Here is a 21,965-nt window from a genome sequence, read left to right as displayed (position 1 = left end):
TGAGGAGTAGTTAGGGGTCAATCAGATGTCCAGCGAAAAGGAAAGCTGGACTGAAAATAAGCGACCAGGTCAGGATCTAGAGAAATTTTTAAGGCCATGGATTTCTCCAGATTAATATATAGGCAAAAAGTGCACCATAAGGCTTAACAGGTTAGGTTGAGTCGTAAGAGGATTAGTCAAGGTCAGATGGGCATCGTCCACAAAAAGGCTCAATCCAAGGTCATGGCCTGCACGGGGAGTTTCTGGTCACATTTTGGCCAGCCCAGAGTGCAAGCGCTATGGGTTCCAGTGCCAAGGGAAATAGGGTTGGGGATCAAGGGTCCTTATGGTTTTTAACAGAATCAACAACTTACTTGCATCTTTAAAGAAATATTCTAATAGCTTGGGAAAGTATATAATTTTGATGGGACCAGGGTAATAAACCGTATGACAGGGATCACAAGCAGATAAAAGAATAGCTGGATTACAAGAATGGATCTACACAGAATAACCAAGTATGGCAGCGACCATACCCAGATAAAGGAATGTTGTTTCAGCAATCAATTTTTGCACCAGAGTCCGCAACACAACCATCACAAAAAGAGGAATGGGAATCTAAATTCATAAAGAATGTAAATGCTGGACTGTGGCCCACATAAGGGGAGAAATGGACTATACCACTATATCCACTCTGAAAGGAATCTTCTTTTTTATCCACTTCAGGTGTATTATAAAAGGCAGATAGACATTCCAAAAAGACTGCAATTTCCAGCTCACACTCTAATGTAAAATTTGTTCATTCTTCTTATCCCTATAACATGTCTAATACACTCCTAATTCTAGATAATTATCTTAAAATCCTAACCTTTTACTATTCATGGATGTCAGTGAGAAAACATTTGTATTTAATTGCATCAATTTGTAGTTCTATGTATAAATGTGTTTTTGGACCCAGTTGCATGTCAAATAAACCTTCCATGAGAGAAATGCTGCCATTGCATTATGTTGACTAACTGGCTTCACTCTTTTTGAGTTTCTAATCAAGAACCAATTGGGCACATAAGAAATCTCAGAGGTCAGAAAAGTGGGTAGTTGACTAAGGCCCCTTTCACACTTGCGGCTCCGTTGGCAGACTCCGTTTTTCTCAGCGGGGGATCAATCCGCTGATTCCCCCACTGAGCAGGCGGATGGCAGCTCTGTCTCCGTGCTGTGTGCGGAGACAGGTGTCAGGTCCCTCTCTTCTCTATGGGGGAATCGGATGAGAACGGACCGCCTATCCGTTCTCATCCCATCCGCCAGATGGATGGAAAATAAGGTTTCCATCCGTCCGGATTTGATGGACAGGATCGGATGTCAGCGGACATGTCTCCGCTGACATCCGATGCCCCATAGAGATGCATGGGGCATCCGTTCAGATCCGCCTGAAAAACTGACAGGTGGATCTGAACGGTCCGCAAGTGTGAAAGGGGCCTTAAAGTTTTACAACTAGAGATTCAGTATGACAGCCAAGCAATTCGCATTTTCAGGAGAAGTCAGCAATGCCAAACTCCATATACTGTATTTCTCATCACAGAATTTCTAATAACAGTGCATTTCTAGCCAAAACTTTAGTTGAGTAAAGAAATCCAGGTTTATTTTCCCTGCTTGCGTGCCCAAGGGGGGTGGTGGAAGATCTAAACTTTTACAGTTGTCAGTTGAGCAAAGGGTAAGTGGTAACTCTTCCAATGGTAAAAACTAAAAGGAAAATTACACAGATTTTGTAGACATTACTTTTGGCTTCCTATTTCCAGGATAGAAAGTAAAGGATATATATTCGACATACAGGGGTTTCAATCTTTACCTACTTTAACCAGTTCTGGACAGGAAGGATTTTTCCCCTAATGACCAGGCCATATTTTGCGATACGGCACTGCATCACCATTCACAATATGTCAAAGTGCAATCATAGGTTCTCCAATTACCATAACTGTAACAGCAGATTAGGGTAACCTGAAGTGCAAAAACTTGTACCTTGATAATAAGAGATGCCCGTATGCTTGAAGAGAGCCTAAACAAGCAAATGAACCATCATCCACTGAGGGGCATGTCGGCAGCATTAAGATATAGGATACCAAGACTATAGGTCACAAGGTTAAATAAAGTGCTGAGGAAATGTGAACAGAAAAAACATGGTAACATATTACATGAACAGGACGACGCTTATATAGAGGATACTAGGACTGTAATCGCCCACACCAACTATACCTCTGAAGCAGGAGGGGGTTTTAACTTTTACTCATAAATTAAGTATGGGACTTAATCCGGATCAGAAATGTGATCTTGCCTCTCTGCCCAAATTCTAGAGAAGCGCCCTTGTCTGCCCTAACACGTCGCCACCCACTTCTCTACTTCTATGATCGCATTCACTTTCCTAATCCATTCCTCACTGTTAGGAGCATGAGCCCATTTCCACTAATAAGGAACTAATCTCTTGGCTGCATTTAGGAGGTGCAACAGGGCACATCGCTTATAATGACTAAGCGGAAGGATGGGGACTGGAACCAGGAAGTGGACCGGAGACAACGGAATGTCCACATTAAGAGCATCTTTTATCTGAGCCTTAATGTTGTTCCAAAAAGGGAGAATCATGGGCCACTCCCACCACAGGTGTATGAGCTTGCCACAACCTCTCCAGCAAAGATCTGTGACTGAGGGGTATATACATGACAAGGCCACAGTACAAACACGTTAGCAACTTATAGTTGGTTTCCTCAGTCTTGGTGTCAATCGAGCTAAAATGCGTTAATTTGTAAAGATGTGCAAAAATTAGCTAAGTATTTGATAGAAAATTTTCCATTTTCCTGACAGGCTCCATGGCAGCATACGTTTCGGAACTAACTAGCCCAAAAAACAAGGGTGGCATGACGAAAAAGGTATGGTTTCCAACATAGTATCTATCCATAAAGCTTCTGTTAGACAAGTGCTAACAGTTAAACCACTTCTGGATTGTAAGGTTTTACCCCCTTAATGAGCTTAAGGCCATTTTTTGCAATTTGCGCAATCACCAGTTAAAGTCACGCAGTGCCAGTCATGCAATGATGTACCCAAACTAAATTTATGTCCTTTTTTTCCCACAAATAGATTTCTTTTGGTGGTATTTGATCACCTCTGTGGTTTTTATTTTTTGCGATATAAACGAAAAAAGACCGAACATTTTGAGAAAAAATAAAATTTTCTACTTTTTCTTATAAAAAATATCCATTAAAGTCAAATTTTGGCCTAAATGTATGACAAAAATTATTTAGCTACATGTCTTTGATAAAAAAAAAAAAATCTCAATAAGGGTATACTTATTGGCTTGCACAAAAGTTATAGCATCTACAAACTATGGTGTATATATTAGAATTTACACAGTTTTTACCCTTTGGCGTCACCCGGAGACCTCACCCCCTTGTGTCGTCACGTTTTGTCAGGTGACGAAACAAGGGGACGGGGTTTCTGGGGGACGTCACAGGGTGACCATGCCCCCATGGCTATATAAGCAGCCACAAAGAGCGGAGCCGGCATAATCACGGGAGACATCGTCGAATGAGGACCAGAGGGAGAAGACTGGAGGAAGAAGACTGAAGGGAGAAGATCAAAGGAAGATTTTTAATAAAGGACTTCTCAAAACCGTCTCTTGTCAACATTTACTGGAATTTTCTGTTTTCTCCCCGTGATTATGCCGGCTCTGCTCTTTGTGGCTTCTTATATAGCCATGGGGGCGTGGCCACCTTTTGACGTTACCTGGAGACCCCGCCCTCTTTTGTCATCACGCATTGACAGGAGGGGTATCCGGGGGATGTCACAGGGTGACCATGCCCCCATGGCTATATAAGAAGCCGCAAAGAGCGGAGCCAGCATAATCACAGGAGACATCGTTGGAGGGAGATTTTTAATAAAGGACTTCTCAAGACCATCTCTTGTCATTATTTACACTACATTGCCTTTTTTTGGGTGAATAGGTAGGGGTACAATGTACCCCATACTCATTCACATAGGTGGTGGGGCGCCCAGATTCCGATAAGCCACCTGCCCACAGACCCCCCATACCCAGCGCCCAGGGCTGTCGGGAAGAGGCCCTTGTCCTCATCAACATGGGGACGAGGTGCTTTGGGGGGTGCAGATCCCCCCCTTCTCCAAAGCACCCACCCCCCAATGTTGAGGGCGTGTGGCCTGGTATAGTCCAGGAGGGAGTTGGGCCGCTCGCTCGTTCCCTCCCCTTTCCTGACCTGCAGGACTCCATGCTCAGATAAGGGTCTGGTATGGATTTGGGGGGGTGACCTCACACCCACACGTGGGGTTCCCCTCAAAATCCATACCAGACCCAAAGGGCCTGGTTTGGAACCCGGGGGGACCCCCGCGCCATTTTTTTTTCCATTTTGGCATGGAGTTCCCCCTCAAAATATTCAGAGCGCAAGTCGGATCATCCTAATCTGACTTGGATGCAACTTGCATTCAAATCAATGGGCTTAAAACCATATCAAAGATGGCTCATAGGTAACCATTGATTTTAAATAGAGGCAGAAAAACGCTGCTAAAAGCTAATGTGGCTAAACGTGCATTAACGCCAATGAAAAAATCTACTAAATGCACGTTTTTACAGCTGCTTTTACCGGGCGTTGGTAGTGGCTCTGCAGCTCATTTTTTCGAACGCCCTGTGTGCATGAGGCCTTAATATGCAGCGGGCAGTCCGCAACAGGTTAAGGAAGCTAGCTACACTCCACAATGAGCCAGAACAGCCCTAACAGAAGACATGCCATTCCCCTTTCACAGGGAGCCCACAAAGCCTACACACTCCTGGTTGAGTGTGTTGTTGCTGCTTCCATAGGAATTAAGCCCTAATATATATAAGCCTGTTGGCAAGTTGGAATGACCCATCCAGCGATGATTCTGGAATATCTCTCTCTAACAGAACCAGCGAAATGGAGATATATACAAGAAAAAATGTAAAGGGATTGGTTCCAGAAAAAGGCCTCAATAAATACCAAAAAGACACTCAGACTAAAACGTATCTGTATGAGTACCTATTGATCCCAAAATGCCATAAACAAACAAAATTTGTGAATTGGGTGAAAACAAGGATTGCTACCACCCTACTTCACAATTCGAGGGTGATCAGATATAGGCACCAAAGATACACAGTGATGGCTGAGTGGTGGTGGAAAAATGCAAAAAATTTATTAAGGCACTTATGCCTGATGAATGAACTGATGACATACATGGACACAATGTACATGTTTTTAATGTTTTAATCATGTAAACAGTGGATTGTATCAACCGAGACCAAAAATTGAAATATATGCAGGGGTGGTTCAAAACATGATCAGGGATAATAGGCCCAATCCGTAAATGGAGATATGCAATACCTGCAGGGTTCTTGGATGTAATCACAGATATGCCTGTGTAGCAAAAAGAAGTTTGAAACAGTGTGGACACTGTAGAAAAACCTGCAGGAAAAAGAAGGTTTGGGAGGAAAGTTCACTTGAGCAATTCCAATCCTGATTTGAGGGGTTGGGATAATGCAGTAATTGATGCTGTAAAGGGATTTTCCAGAGTAGGTGATATGGGCACAAGTTGATGATACTGTCCCTGAAAATGTGAACCGGCCAAAAAGCAGGTGCGGTTTCCTCCTGTAGATATCGTGAGCACTATTGAAGGAGTTACATGCTATCCGCTCGGTAATTACATATCATACCCCAGTGATGGCGGGGATGGAAAGCGGTTAGGTCCTCCATGCAGATTGTAGAAGGGGATGTGCACCGTGCGATAGATAAGTGGACCGATTAGAGAAAGTTCATACCTCCATGTGTTGAAGAGCAAGACCCCGGCGGCTCGTGCAGACTGCTAACGGCGTTGTCCCATCGATGCTTGCTCCAGCCTCGTTTCCAAGTGGTGACGAACGGGTCCGAGATTACCGGCCCTACGTCACATCCGGTATTGGCGAGCAGTGGAATCAGGGGAGCCGTGACTGAGCCAATGCTGCAGGGGTCGCATAAACACTCCAAGGAGGTGGGTCCGGGTGGTGCAATCCAACTGGTGAAGCCTGCTGACGCGTTTCACCGACCTTACGTCGGTTTCATCGGAGCTGATTGATGGGGGGTCATGGGTTCCCTTATATAATAGGCTGATAATTGACTGATCAAACACAGATGTGTACAATCAGACAAAAATCATTGAGATGTATAGACGTTGTTTGGCCACCAGATGTCAGTGTGCCAATTGTATAATACAAAGGAAGCCATACGACTCCCCCTAACGTTACGTGTACAATTTACATCTCACTGGCTGCTGATACTGAACCACAGTCACACAATATCCCGCTCATTGAAAAAAGGGGGTAAACAAGAGCTGACTGATGTGGTGAAGTACAGCTAATCATGGAGATGTGAAAAATTGTAGTTAAAAATTAAGGGTCTCAAGGAGCACCCTGTGCCAGTAAGGACACAGGGGTGCTGATAATAAAACATCATATAAAATGTGCGAATAGAATCAAACTGTAAGACTAAAGAACCATAAAGATACACAGTGCTGATTTGTGACACATAGTCAATGGAGAGAGATGCTGAGTTATAGATTCAGCAATAAATTTTGTTGTATAGACCATATCCACAGATACCTTAATATCATGTTAAGGAAGTTCCATGAAATACACATACACACCAACCACAGATAATGGTCCAAGGGGAGGTGTCACCTACAATAATGGCCGAAAATAAGCAGAATAAGCCGCAAAGAGAAGACCAACACTCGGAACACTATGGATATATATGATACCCTAAAATAATGGATGTCCATACTGGCTACTTGCTATACATATATAAAACCATGCAAGAAATATCAATATACTGGCACACTAGGACATACCGATGAAGGTATCAAGATGGAGGTAATTCATAAGAAGGAATGAAAGGGGTAAGCAAGAAATATCAATATACTGGCACACTAGGACATACCGATGAAGGTATCAAGATGGAGGTAATTCATAAGAAGGAATGGAAAGGGGTAATCAAGTCAGAAATGACTTCATCGGTATGTCCTAGTGTGCCAGTATATTGATATTTCTTGCATGGTTCTATATATGTATAGCACGTAGCCAGTATGGACATCCATTATTTTAGGGTATCATATATATCCATAGTGTTCCGAGTGTTGGTCTTCTCTTTGCGGCTTATTCTGCTTATTTTCGGCCATTATTGTAGGTGACACCTCCCCTTGGACCATTATCTGGGGTTGGTGTGTATGTGTATTTCATGGAACTTCCTTAACATGATATTAAGGTATCTGTGGATATGGTCTATACAACAAAATTTATCGCTGAATCTATAACTCAGCATCTCTCTCCATTGACTATGTGTCACAAATCAGCACTGTGTATTTTTTATGGTTCTTTAGTCTTCCAGTTTGATTCTATTCGCACATTTTATATGATGTTTTATTATCAGCACCCCTGTGTCCTTACTGGCACAGGGTGCTCCTTGAGACCCTTAATTTTTAACTACAATTTTTCACATCTCCATGATTAGCTGTACTTCACCACATCAGTCAGCTCTTGTTTACCCCCTTTTTTCAATGAGCGGGATAGTGTGTGACTGTGGTTCAGTATCACCAGCCAGTGAGATGTAAATTGTACACGTAACGTTAGGGGGAGTCGTATGGCTTCCTTTGTATTATACAATTGGCACACTGACATCTGGTGGCCAAACAACATCTATACATCTCAATGATTTTTGTCTGATTGTACACATCTGTGTTTGATCAGTCAATTATCAGCCTATTATATAAGGGAACCCATGACCCCCCATCAATCAGCTCCGATGAAACCGACGTAAGGTTGGTGAAACGCGTCAGCAGGCTTCACCAGTTGGATTGCACCACCCGGACCCACCTCCTTGGAGTGTTTATGCGACCCCTGCAGCATTGGCTCAGTCACGGCTCCCCTGATTCTGCTGCTCGCCAATACCGGATGTGATGTAGGGCCGGTAATCTCGGACCCGTTCGTCACCACTTGGAAACGAGGCTGGAGCAAGCATCGATGGGACAACGCCGTTAGCAGTCCGCACGAGCCGCCGGGGTCTTGCTGTTCAACACATGGAGGTATGAACTTTCTCTAATCGGTCCACTTATCTATCGCACGGTGCACATCCCCTTCTACAATCTGCACGGAGGACCTAACCGCTTTCCATCCCCGCCATCACTGGGGTATGATATGTAATTACCGAGCGGATAGCATGTAACTCCTTCAATAGTGCTCACGATATCTACAGGAGGAAACCGCACCTGCTTTTTGGCCGGTTCACATTTTCAGGGACAGTATCATCAACTTGTGCCCATATCACCTACTCTGGAAAATCCCTTTACAGCATCAATTACTGCATTATCCCAACCCCCCAAATCAGGATTGGAATTGCTCAAGTGAACTTTCCTCCCAAACCTTCTTTTTCCTGCAGGTTTTTCTACAGTGTTCACACTGTTTCAAACTTCTTTTTGCTACACAGGCATATCTGTGATTACATCCAAGAACCCTGCAGGTATTGCATATCTCCATTTACGGATTGGGCCTATTATCCCTGATCATGTTTTGAACCACCCCTGCATATATTTCAATTTTTGGTCTCGGTTGATACAATCCACTGTTTGTACATGTTTTTAATGTTTTAATCATGTATTGTGTCCATGTATGTCATCAGGTCATTCACCAGGCATAAGTGCCTTAATAAATTTTTTGCATTTTTTCACCACCACTCAGCCATCACTGTGTATCTTTGGTGCCTATATCTGATCACCCTCGAATTGTGAAGTAGGGTGGAAGCAATCCTTGTTTTCACCCAATTCACAAATTTTGTTTGGAAATGGAGATATATGTCTTAAAACTCTAAGCAAAGCTTGAGAGCATGCTCAAAGCATCCCAATATCAATGGCATGGAACCAGTTATCCTTGGTGGTCCTGCATATGGGAGTAACAAAACTATTGTTCTCATAGGATGCCGAAGCCACCTCAGATTGCAACCCAGTATGGATATAAACACTAGCCATACTAGGCAGAATGCTAAGAGGAATCCCTCATGGCAAAAAGGCCCAGATCTCGGCGCACACCTGAGATTGCCTTTATGACAGAACCTTTACTCAAACCTGGAGAGAGATCCCATCTGGAGCACAAAATTGCCAAAGGGTCCTAAAGGTCCTGATTCTGGCAAACTCCCTGCTGAAGATGTATCCCTCAAGAGAGAATGACATCATGGCTCAATCCTTACTCCAACTGGACTGGAGGTGATCCCACCTGGAGCTGTAAGTCACCAAAGGATCCTTCCTAGCCTAAGGCTTTGATCTTTGCAAACTTACCAACTAAAGAGATAGCTCTTCGAGTACATGGCTTTACAGCTCAGTCTTTACCCAAGCTGGACTGACAAGAGATTAGGCACACTCTTCTGACATGCAAATTGGAGTCGGGGAAACCCACATCCCATTCACACTAGTGTGAACCCAGGCTAAACAAATACCCTGCTCAGATTTTTTTCAAAAATGTGGGAAAATATGTTGAGTATTTTTCTTCATTTGCACGTTCCCAATTCTCACCTTGAACGCTCTCACAGCATTTCATACATAACTATGTATATATCATTTCATATTTTATGACTCTTGATAAACAGGCCAGAACCAAAAAACAGAAATGGAGTGATTCCTGTGTACTGTAAACCGGACTATTTCATGTGAAAAGCTATTTGATTTTTATATGAATATGAGTGCATTTTTATTTCAATAAAATTGTTTTAAATACTATACTATGGAGTGGCCCTTGGCTTTTGGTATATTTTGAGCTAAGGAGAGGAGTGGATACTGAAGACTTTTGAGTACCAGAGACATATTGTGGCCATTCAGGATTATTACAACCTGCCTTTTGTGACCCATTTATCTGATGGGATCATTAATCTATGGCAGCCCTCAAAAATTCCACTCGCCTGCTCGCATTTTGCGAGTGGAATGATGAGGATGGCGAGTAAGGGCTGTGCTGTATGGGGAATGTATTAGTGCCTGCTGCCGCCGTTCACTGTGCAGCCTGCATTCTTTCGTACAGCTCCTCTCCACCTCCTGCACCTGGGACCGCCCTTCTCCGCCTCCTGAATGTCCCCGCCCCTCACAGGCTCGCAGCACGAGCATCAGTGGCGGCCGGTGCGTTGGCTTCAGAAAAGGGTGGACCCGGGGCGCAGAGCAGTGCGCCCTGAGCCCACCCATTGTGTGACAATAGCGAATGAATATTCATTATTGTCAAACGGATCCTCCTCCTGGCCAATCAGGAAGCGGGTCCGAGACCCGTTTACTGATTGGCCGAAAGGCGAACAATTGCCATTGGCCAAGGAGGAGGACTCGGGAGACGCGGAGGATTGAGAAGCGCCGCTGCATCAGGTAGGTGCACTGGTCTCTCTGCATGCTGTGGTCATTCTGCACTGAAAGGGGGCATGCTGTGGTCACTCTGCATTGAAAGGGGGCATGCTGTGGTCACCCTGCATTGAAAGGGGCACGCTGTGGTCATCCTGCATTGAAAGGGGGCACGCTGTGGTCACCCTGCATTGAAAGGGGGCACGCTGTGGTCACCCTGCATTGAAAGGGGGCACGCTGTGGTCACCCTGCATTGAAAGGGGGCACGCTGTGGTCACCCTGCATTGAAAGGGGGCACGCTGTGGTCACTCTGCATTGATGGGGGCACGCTGTGGTCACTCTGCATTGATGGGGGCACGCTATGGTCACTGCATTGATGGGGGCACGCTATGGTCACTCTGCATTGAAAGGGGGCACACTTATGAGATATTTTACGAGATCGTGTTTAGGGGCGGAGCAGGGAAGGGTTTTGGTGGGGCAACAAGTTGCGAGTAACTCTTAAGGCCTGGCTAGTAGCTCATGACTTGAAATTTTGAGCCCTGATCTATGGGTTAGCTCTAATTGTTTGTGCTGCACAGTGCTGAATTATTGGTGGGAAGAGGAGATTGACACTTTATTTGCTGTGTTTTGAACACTGGATTGTCATCACTAAAGTAGTGACACTTTTGACTGTTTATTGTTAGTGAATCTGACAGACTTCGTTGGTTATTATCACTTAATATGTATTATAGGTTGGTGGTGTTTTAGGGGAATCTTAGCACTGGTATTGTATGCTTAATAATAATGTCCAGGGGGGCATTGTGCCTCCAGCTGAGTGGGTTTTTATTAAAAAAAAAAAAAAAAAGCAATTCAAAGTAAGGGGAGGGAATATTTTTCTTGAGTGCTGGTTTTAAATTTGCAGTGACATCCACACACCATTCCTAAAAACGAAAAAAAAAAAGCTGGGTTATACTTACTGATAACTCCTTTTCTAATAGTCTTCCAGGACAGCCCATGAGACGTTAGGCTCCTCCCCCAGGGACAGGAAACACATTCCAAAATTAAAATAAAAGGCGGTCCCTTAGTCCTCACCTTCAGTATTTCATGAGAACCACAGGACACCCTGTAAAACATATACATAGATATATAGACACATATCATACATTATACATAATACCAGATAGTTCGGGTGGGAATCCGGCTGTCCTGGAAGACTATTAGAAAAGGAGTTATCAGTAAGTATAACCCAGCTTTTCTCAAAGTCGTCTTCCAGGACAGCCCATGAGACGATGAGCAAGCACTTACCAGTCTAGGGAGGGACAACTGCCTGGAGCACCTTTCGACCAAACGCCTGTTCCTGAGAAGAGAGGAGGTCCAGGCGATAATGTCTAACAAAGGTCGAAAAGTTAGACCAGGTAGCTGCCTTACAGATTTGATCTGGTGAGGCACCGGCCCTTTCAGCCCAAGACGTGGACAATGCTCTAGTAGAGTGTGCAGTAATGAAAGGTGGAGCCACCTTTTTCACTATATAGGCTTCTGTGATAGCCTGTTTGATCCATCTAGCTAAGGTTGCCTTAGAAGCTTTTTCCCCTTTATGGGAGCCGGAAAATTGTAAAAACAAAGTATCAGTCTTCCTGAAGGTTTTAGTCACCTCCAGGTATCTCAAGAGGGATCTTCTGACATCCAAACAGCTAAATTCTTTCTCTTTATTGTTGTTCGGGAAATTGCAAAAGGAAGGAAGGACTATGTCCTGAGTCCTATGAAAAGAAGAGACCCTTTTTGGCAAAAATCCTGGATCTGTTTTTAGCACAATCCTGTCATCAAAAAGCATAAGAAAAGGTTCTCTGATTGAGAGAGCCTGTAATTCGCTAACTCTTCTAGCTGAAGTTATAGCTACTAAAAATAAGGTTTTTAGGGTGAGCATTTTTACTGATAGGTCTACCAAGGGTTCAAACGGACTGGTAACCAAGGCCTGGAGTACCAGGGATAGATTCCAAGCTGGACACGTTTTAAGCACGGTTGGCTTTGTCCGGGCAATTGCTCTGAAAAAGGCATTCACATTTGGGTCTTCTCTAAGGGAAAACTGAAGAAAGACACTAAGGGCAGCAGCCTGTACCTTTAAAGTCCCTAAGGAGAGACCTTTGTCTATGCCTTCCTGAAAAAAATCCAAGATAGTTGGTATATCTGGGGAATGTCTCTGATTCTCCATCATCCAAAAATGAAATTTCTTCCAGATTTTAGCATACATTTTTCTAGTGACCGGCTTTCGACAGCTGGTCAATGTTTTGATGACTCTGTCTGAGAACCCCTGAGAGCCTAGTATTTGTTCCTCAGATACCAGGCCATCAGGTTTAGGGTCCTGAGAAATGGATGGACCACCGGACCTTGTGTTAAGAGATCTGGTCTCCAAGGTAAGGTCATTGGAGGTTGCGCTGCCAACGCCTGAAGGCGTGCAAACCATGGCCTTTTGGGCCAGTATGGGGTTATCAGTATCATCTCTGTGTCTTCTAGGATGAATTTCTGAAGAACCTGTGGGATCAATCTGATCGGAGGAAATGCGTAACAGAGTCTGACTTTCCAGGGGTGGGCGAAAGCGTCTATGCCTAACGCCTGATCCCCTTGAGTTATGGAAAAGAATTTTTCTGTTTTCCTGTTTGCCTGGGAGGCAAATAGATCCACTACCGGTAGGCCCCATGAGGTTGTGATTTTGAGAAACACCTCTGGGTTGAGGGACCAATTGTCCTGGTTCATCTGGTGGCGGCTGAGATGGTCTGCCAGATAATTCTGCGTCCCTTTTAGGTGAATGGCCGAAATGGATGTTAGGTTCCGCTCGGCCCAGACAAAGATTTTCTGTGCAATGGTTTGTAGGCCCAGACTTCGAGTACCTCCCTGCCTGTTCAGGTACGCTACCATTGCTATATTGTCTGACCTGATCTGTAGATGGCTCCCCTCTACCTCTACCTGAAAAAACTCCAAGGCCTTTTGGACCGCCATAAGCTCTTTTTGGTTTGATGAAGACTTCCTTTGTGCTGGGGACCATGTACCCTGCGCCCATCTGTCCTGCAGATATGCTCCCCATCCGGAAGCGCTTGCATCCGTGGTAATCCTCTGTGATACCTGGATGGTCCAGTTTAGCCCTCTTGATAGGTGAAGAGAGGATCTCCACCACCAAAGAGTCCTTTTTACCTTGGTGGGAATCCTTACTTTTTGTTCCAAGGAACTTGACTGCCCATCCCAATTCTGTAGAAAGAATTTTTGGAGTGGACGTTGTTGGAACCTTGCCCAGGGGACTGCTGGGAAACAGGAGGTCATCAAGCCTATCACTCTTGTGACATCCCTCAGAGAGACCCATAAGTTGGTCTGTAAAGAGGCAACCATCAGGTTCATTTTCTCCATCTTGCACTGAGGGAGGAAGATCATCTGATCCCGTGAGGAGATTTCGTAACCCAGGTAGGTCACTCTTTGTGAGGGTACCAGGCAAGACTTTTGTCTGTTGATTATCCAGCCTAGGGAAGTTAAGAATTCCTGAACTATGAGGAGGTCGGCTTCTAGTTTCTGGTATGATTCTGCCACTACCAAGATGTCGTCCAGGTAGGGGGTGATCATGATAGCTTTTAGCCTTAGAGGGGCTAGTGCTTCCCCTAGGACTTTGGTAAAAATCCGTGGGGCTGAGGACAGCCCGAAGGGCAGTGCCCTGAACTGGAAGTGCTTGACTTCCGGTCCTATCTTTACTGCTAGCCTCAGGAATTTCTGATAGGATGTGTGTATGGGGATGTGAAAATACGCATCTTTCAAATCTAGGGTTGCCATGAAACACCCTGGGAACAGTAGGTTCCCTATGGAGTATATTGATTCCATGCGAAAGCGTTTGTATGCTATTGAAAGGTTCAGATTGCGTAAGTTCAGGATCAGTCGATGACTTCCTGAGGGTTTTTGGATCACAAAGATGTGAGAATAAAACCCTGTTCCTTGTTCTTCTCTGGGGACTGGGATAATTACTTTTTGATCTAATAGGTCCCCTAACTGAAGACTCAAGGCGGAGGCCTTGACTGGATCCCTGGGAAGATTTGTGATCAGGATCCTTTCTGGAGGTTGAAGACAGAATTCCAGCCTGTGTCCTTGGCCTACTAGGTCCAGAATAAAAGGGCTGGAAGTAATCTTCTTCCACAGTGGGAGGAAGGTCCTTAATCTTCCTCCCACTCTGAGAAGGGAGTCATTGGGGCTGGTTGGGGCGTTTAGGAGGGTTAAACAGGATGTTACCCCTCCCTTTTCCTTTATGCCCCGTCCAATGTTTTTTGAAATTTTGCTGAGTTTCAAAAGACTTCTGCTGTTTGCCCCTGCCACGAAAATTCCTCTGAACATAGGGGAATTTTTTCTTATCTGGGAATCCCTTCTTTTTATCCGCTGTACGCTCCAGGGCTTCTGTTAGGCCTGGGCCAAAAAGGTGGTCGCCTTTGAAGGGAAGACCACAAAGGCGAGATTTAGAAGTAACATCTCCCGACCATGTCTTGAGCCATAGGCTTCTTCTGGCCGTATTAGCTAAAGCTGAGGTCCTTGCTGCCATTCTTACAGCTTCAGCTGAAGAATCCGCCAGGAATCCTATTGCCTGGAATAAGAGTGGAAATGATTTATTAATCTGTTCCCTCGATGTTCCTGCAGTCAAGTGTGTTTGGATTTGAGATAGCCACAGCTCCAGGTGTCTGGCTATGCAGGTGGATGCCAGGGCTGGCTTTAAGCTCATAATGGAGGCTTCCCAGACCCTACGTAAAGAGATATCTGTTCTCTTATCCATAGGGTCTTTTAGTGCTCCTGAATCCTCAAATGCCAAGTCAGTTCCTTTGGAGATTCTGGCAAGAGAGGCATCCAGCTTAGGGATTTTGTTCCAGGGCTGTTCCACACTTTCGTCAAATGGATACCTTCTTTTTAAGTTTCTTGGAAAAAAAGGCTTTTTATCAGGAGAATTCCATTCCTGTTTAATCACATCCAATAGTGAGCTATGCACAGGGAACACTCTAGCATGCTTTTTATGACTAGCGTACATTAAGTCATGCTTAGAGAGATGCACTTCTTCCTCCTCAATCTCTAGAGTGGTATAAACCGCTTTGAGTAGATCATCTACATCCTCCAGGCTCAGTTTAAAGTTGGAGCTATCATGGGAAACATTGCTTTTTGGTTCCTCTCCTGATCCTGATCCCTCTGCAGAAGAGTGGGAAGAAGAAACTTCCTCCTCCAAAACCAATGGGTCAATTAGGGATGGTGGAGCCTGAGCTGGGGTGGAAGGCTGGGCTGGTGCCTGCATCTTTTCAATGAGAGTCCTGAATGAACTAAATGTACTTTTTAGCTCATCTCTCACTGAGGACAGCATTTTCTGGGTAGAGACTGCAGAATCGTCTCTGACCAGTTTAGCTATGCATGCCCGGCACACTGCTTTGTTCAAAGAGGAACTCAATTTTTCTCCGCATACAGCACATTTCTTTTTGGGGGGCTGAGGTGGATTATTGTCCTGAGCCTTGGCCTGGAAGATAAAAGACAAGGGAATTTAATTAGAGATACTTGTCCTCCTCCCACCTCCCACTTTTCCCCCTCCACCTTGTGGATAGAAAAGAGGGAGCGGTGCTGCTTAACCCCTGCCCCTAACGATAGAAAAGAGAGGGGGGAAGGGGAACGGAGTTCCTAACAGGTACCTGCAAATAGGGTGTCGTTCCCCCTTGCTTACCTGAGAGGTGCCGATGCCAGAGCCGACTTCCGCCGCCTGTGCGGTTGCTGCCGTGGTGTCCATCGCTCTGTATGGTGGTCCCAGCAACTGCTGTTTCCCCTAACATCGGTCGCCCATTTGAACTCTCTGTTCGCGCCTTCGGAAACTGGAACGAGGGTTTCCGGCGCCCGCGGATGCCGTCACTGCGCCGGAAGTGACACTGTCACTTCCCGTGAGGCCAGAGTGGATACGCTGAGTTCCGCCCCCTCCGTTTTTGGCGCCAACTTCAAAATTTCTTCCGAAGTTAGCGGTTCACGGGTACACAGCACTGCTGCTCCAAGGAACCGGCCGACCAACGGAGTGAACTCCCCAACGCTCCACCAGACAGCATCCGTAGTCCTGCCGAGAGGCTAGGAGAACAGGAGACAGCGGTCAGCCCCTATTGCGGCACTAAGGGGTACCGCTATGGGCCGAGGAGATGCATCTTTCCAAGTCTTTCCATGGACAGTCCAGGAGACCGGGAGCTTCAGTTCCAGGAACATGTTACCCCCTGTCCGGAGGAAACAAAAATACTGAAGGTGAGGACTAAGGGACCGCCTTTTATTTTAATTTTGGAATGTGTTTCCTGTCCCTGGGGGAGGAGCCTAACATCTCATGGGCTGTCCTGGAAGACGACTTTGAGAAAATATATATATATATATATATTTTCTTACCTTTCTATTTTTTTTGGGAGTCGGATTACATATAACTATATAGGTAGCTTGTATTGTCCTTCTGCAAGCAGTTCCCCCCGCAGCCCCCCTTATACTGACCTGAACCTGATCTCAATCCAACAATGAGCCCAGCTCTCCTGACTCTCTCTTCTCATTGGACAGCGAGTCAATCACAGCCAGTGAGGAGGGGGTAGGGGGTGTGGGCGAGCCATGCCGTTTGTCAATGAATGCCTAAGGAGCCAGTTTGGGAGGGAGTACACATAAGTGCTCCCATAACTAGACAATACAAATACCCCCCAATTACCCTTTTTTGCAAAGTAGACACCCCAAGATATTCAGTAAGAGGCATGGTGAGTTTTTTAGAGTTGTATTTTTTTGTCAATTTATTTTATAAAATTAAATAAAATGTGTTTTTTCACATACAATCACCAGAGCTGTAAAGTGTCACCATATGATCGGTGTGGTGGTGATCAGGGACACTGACTGGTGACAGTATGCAAAATAAAAGTATATATATATTTCTCTTTTTTTTTTTCCATATACAGTCACCCTAGTGCAGTGATGGCGAACCTTGGCACCCCAGATGTTTCGGAACTACATTTCCCATGATGCTCAACTACACTGCAGAGTGCATGAGCATAATGGAAAATTTAGTTCCAAAACATCTGGGGTCCAAAGGTTCGCCATCACTGCCCTAGTGACACTAATGCTCTGGGAAGGTGATCAGGATTTTTGTTTCGGTTTACATTATGATTGCTTATTACAATGATGATCACTGTATAATCAATCATTTTTGCATTGTGAATGGCATCCATTGATGTGCTATTGTTTACAAGTGATTGTCCAGTTATCACGATAGTACCATGTGATTATTTTGACCAATCACAGAGATCACAATAGTACATAATGAATGGCTATAAATGAAAGCTGTTTATTTTGACCAATCACAGAGACCACAATAGTACATAATGAATGGCTATAAATGAAAGCTGTTGTGTACAACTGACACATGATCTTTGAAACCCAGATTGCGCTGCACCCTAGGGCATGCACGAAGATGTCATATGATGTCGACGCCGGATAGTAGTGCTTCTGCCCAGCCGAATTATTATAACCGCTGGGGGTGGTAAAACATCCAAATTTTTTATTTTCCAACATATGTGGAACCCTGTGATAACTGTATTGTCCTACAGACACACTTACAATAGTTAGAAGAAAAACTATTCTTCCAAAAAATGAATGATGGTGTGGTTTATCAGTGTTGAACCCATGACCATGCAAAAAATAAAATGAGGTCCTAAGCACTGTGCCATAGCACTTCTAAACAAAAATCAGTATAAAAACTCTTCCATTCCCAATTAGAACCAGTATTTGCACAGTCCTTGTTTGGTATAGCAGTTCCAGGAGCACCCCATGGTAAGTCAAAGACTTAGCTAGAACTAAATTACTAGTTGCACCATAATATAAAGTTTGCGTGGGAAGAAATAGCATGCATTATGAGATTTTTTTCATTTAATCGCATTCAACATATATATTGGTACAATTGACTGAGTGCATCTGCAGCGGCTGGTGTGCAGTGCGATCTGACTGGTGAGCTCAGCATAGTGATGAAGTGCTAAGCTCAGCTGATCGCATGCTTTTCTTTAAATAAATTTGAGATATCACACAATTAATTGCCTTGCACTGTGCTTAAAAAATAAAAAAAAAAAAACAGTACATGCAGCAATTTTTATTTGCATCGTGCCCGCACACCACTGCACCCCAGTAGTTTGGACCAGGCGCATAGTAGATACAGCATTATGCACAGCCCTACCTCATCTGGTGTGAATCCGCCCTGTGCAAAATAACTACTCAAATAGAGCTGTGACCATGTTGTGAAATAAAGTTCAATATACAAACAAAAAGATAATCCTTTCATCAGCAAAATCAATGTATCAGTGTTGCAATCATATACAAGTCCAGATACATTTTTTCCTGGCATCTTTTTTGGTAAAATCCCCAACTGTGCACAAAAAAACAAAAGATCATGACTTTCCCCAGACTTACTACCCCTCCATTTCCTTGCCCCTTCCCTGATTTCCCCCACCTCCTCACCCCTTCCCTGACTACCTCCTCTACCTCCCCCCCAGCCTTCCTCTACCCCTCATCTATTCCCCCACTCCACCCATTTCCTGACTCCCCCTTATCCATTTCCCCACCCACTCCGACTTCTGATCTCCTTCCCATCCCCTCCTTCTGACTTTTACTACTTTCTGCTCCCATTATTTATCCCCCCCAAAATGGTGGTGGTGTGGTACGTATGGAGCTCTCTGGTATGGTGCAGTGGGGATAGTGGTGGTGTGGTCTGTAGGCAGTGTGGGGGTGTATTGAGCTCTCTAGTACGGTGCAGTGGGGTTAGTGGTGGTGTGGTCTGCATGCAGTGTGGTGGTGTATGGAGCACAGTGTGTGGGGGAGGGGTAGTAGTGTGATCTGCATACAGTGAGGGGTGTATTGAGCTCTCTGGTATGGTGTACAGTGGGGGGTAGTGGTAGTGCGGCTTGTATGCAGTGTGTGTGGAGCACTCTGGTATGGTGCACAGTGGGGGTAGTGGTAGTGTGGCCTGTATGCAGTGTGTGTGGAGCACTCTGGTATGGTGCACAGTGGGGGTGTGGTCTGTATGGGGGGGGATATGGAGCTCTCTGGTATGGTGTACAGTGGGGGTAGTGGTAGTGTGGCTTGTATGCAGTGTGTGTGGAGCGCTCTGGTATGGTGCACAGTGGGGGTGTGGTCTGTATGGGGGGGGATATGGAGCTCTCTGGTATGGTGTACAGTGGGGGTAGTGGTAGTGTGGCTTGTATGCAGTGTGTGGAGCACTCTGGTATGGTGCACAGTGGGGGTAGTGGTGGTGTGGTCTGTATGGGGGGGATATGGAGCTCTCTGGTATGGTGCAAAGTGAGGGTAGTAAGTGTGGTCTGCATACAGTGAGGGATGTACCAAGCTCTCTGGTGTGGTGCATAGTGGGGGTAGTAGTGGTGTGGTCTGTATGCAGTGTGGGGGGTGTATGGAGCACAATGGAGTGGTCTGCATACAGTGAGGGGTGTATTGAGCTCTCGGGTATGGTGCATAGTGGGGGTCATAGTGTGGTTTGTATGGAGTGAGGGGTATATTGAGCTCTCTGGTATGGTATAGTAGTGTGATCTGCATACAGTGAGGTTTATTGCGCTCTCTGCTATGGTATAGTGGTGGTGGGGGGGTAGTAGTGTGAACTCTCTGGCATGGTGCATAGTGGTGTGGTTTGTATGGAGTGTGGGGGGTATTAACACTCTGGTATGGTGTAGTGGGGGTAGTAGTAGTGTGATCTATATACAGTGAGGTGTGTATTAAACTCTCTGGTATGGTGTAGTAGTAGTGTGATCTGCATACAGTGAGGGGTATATTGCACTCTCTGGTATGGTGCATAGTGGGGGTAGTAGTGTGGTTTATATGGAGTGTGGGGGTATTGAACTCTGGTATAGTGTAGGGGGGGGGGGGGGTAGTAGTAGTAGTGTGATCTGCATGCAGTGAGAGGTGTACAAAGCTCTCTGGTATGGTGTAGTAGTAGTAGTGTGATCTGTATACTACAGTGAGGGGTATTCTCTGGTAGTGTAGTAGTAGTAGTGTGATATGCCTAAACTGAGGGGTATATCGAGCTCTTTGCTATGGTATAGTGGGGGTAGTAGTAGTGCGATCTGCATACAGTACAGTGGAGTGTATGAAGCTCTCTGGTATGGTGTAGTGGGGGTAGTAGTAGTGTGATCTGTATACAGTGAGGGGTATATTGCGCTCTCTGGTATAGTGTAGTGGGGGGTAGTAATAGTAGTGTGATCTGCCTAAACTGAGGGTGTATATCGAGCTCTCTGGTATAGTGTAGTCGGGGTAGTAGTTGTGTGATCTGCATAGTGAGGGGTGTACTACGAAGCCCTCTGGTATAATGTAGTCGGGGGTGGTAGTAGTGTGATCGGCATACAGTGAGGGGTGTACGAAGCTCTCTGGTATGGTGCACAGTGGGGGTAGTAGTGTGATCGGCATACGAGGGGTATATGGAGCTCTCTGGTATAGAGCATAGTGGGGGTAGTAGTGTGATCGGCATACAATGAGGGGTATATGGAGCTCTCTGGTATAATGTAGTAGTGTGATCAGCATACAGTGAGGGGTATATTGAGCGCTCTGGTATAGAGCATAGTGGGGGTAGTAGTAGTGTGATCGGCATACAGTGAGGGGTATATTGAGCTCTCTGGTATGGTGTAGTCGGGGCAGTAGTAGTGTGATCGGCATACAATGAGGAGTATATGCAGCTCTCTGGTATAGAGCATAGTGGGGGTAGTAGTGTGATCTGCATACAGTGAGTAGTAGTAGTGTGATCAGCATACAGTGAGGGGTATATTGAGCGCTCTGGTATAGAGCATAGTGGGGGTAGTAGTGTGATCGGCATACAAAGCTCTCTCTGGAAGAGGTGGTGGCCCTTATAAGGGCCTTTTTGTTCAGGGATGGTGGGGGGATAGCAGAAGATCGGTGCTCAGTATTCCTGGGACTGCTGGGAGCTTTTCTTCCCGGAGGATTTCCCGGTGGAGGATTTGGCGGTAGAGGCGGCGGCTGCCCCAGAGCCCTTCTTAGGAAGAAGTACGGCCTGGATGTTGGGCAGTACTCCGCCCTGAGCGATGGTCACCCCTCCCAGCAATTTGTTGAGCTCCTCATCATTGCGGACGGCCAGCTGCAGATGGCGGGGGATGATTCTGGTCTTCTTATTATCCCGGGCGGCGTTGCCGGCTAACTCCAGGATCTCGGCGGTGAGGTACTCCAGCACAGCAGCCATATAGACCGGAGCGCCAGCACCGACCCGCTGCGCATAATTCCCCTTGCGGAGCAGTCTGTGGACTCTGCCGACAGGGAACTGCAGGCCGGCTCTGGAGGAGCGGGACTTGGACTTCGCCTTGGCTTTGCCGGTGGTCTTTCCTCTTCCAGACATCTTCTGCTGAATCTCTGATACTCACACGATGGAGAAGAACGAATGAAGTAAGGCGCTGCAGGTCGCTGTATTATAGGGCCCGGCGCTCTAATCTCATTGGTCAAATTTGAGCGGGCTTCATGACGCTTTAAAGGATGTGAATTATAGTACTCCTTGATTGGTTAGATCTTCAAGCCGGTATGTAAAGAGTACGACTCAACAAATCAGCGAAAAGCGCGGG

The 21,965-nt window shown here is 45.6% G+C and overlaps 1 protein-coding gene across 1 annotated transcript; it reads right to left on the bottom strand.

Moving 5' to 3' along the window:
* Positions 1 to 21,295: 21,295 nt before the first annotated feature.
* On the bottom strand, positions 21,296 to 21,745 carry H2AX (H2A.X variant histone; the record flags this gene model as incomplete). The annotated part of the gene is made up of 1 exon (XM_082274599.1): positions 21,296 to 21,745. One exon carries the CDS (start codon positions 21,743 to 21,745, stop codon positions 21,296 to 21,298), a length of 450 nt encoding a protein of 149 aa, XP_082130725.1.
* Between the last annotated feature and the right edge of the window lie 220 nt (positions 21,746 to 21,965).

Source organism: Pelophylax lessonae (assembly GCF_965119305.1).
Source record: "Pelophylax lessonae genome assembly, chromosome: 12".
NCBI lineage: Eukaryota > Metazoa > Chordata > Amphibia > Anura > Ranidae > Pelophylax > Pelophylax lessonae.
Note: the sequence above shows the minus strand (reverse complement) of the source record. Positions and strands in the feature narration are given on the sequence as shown.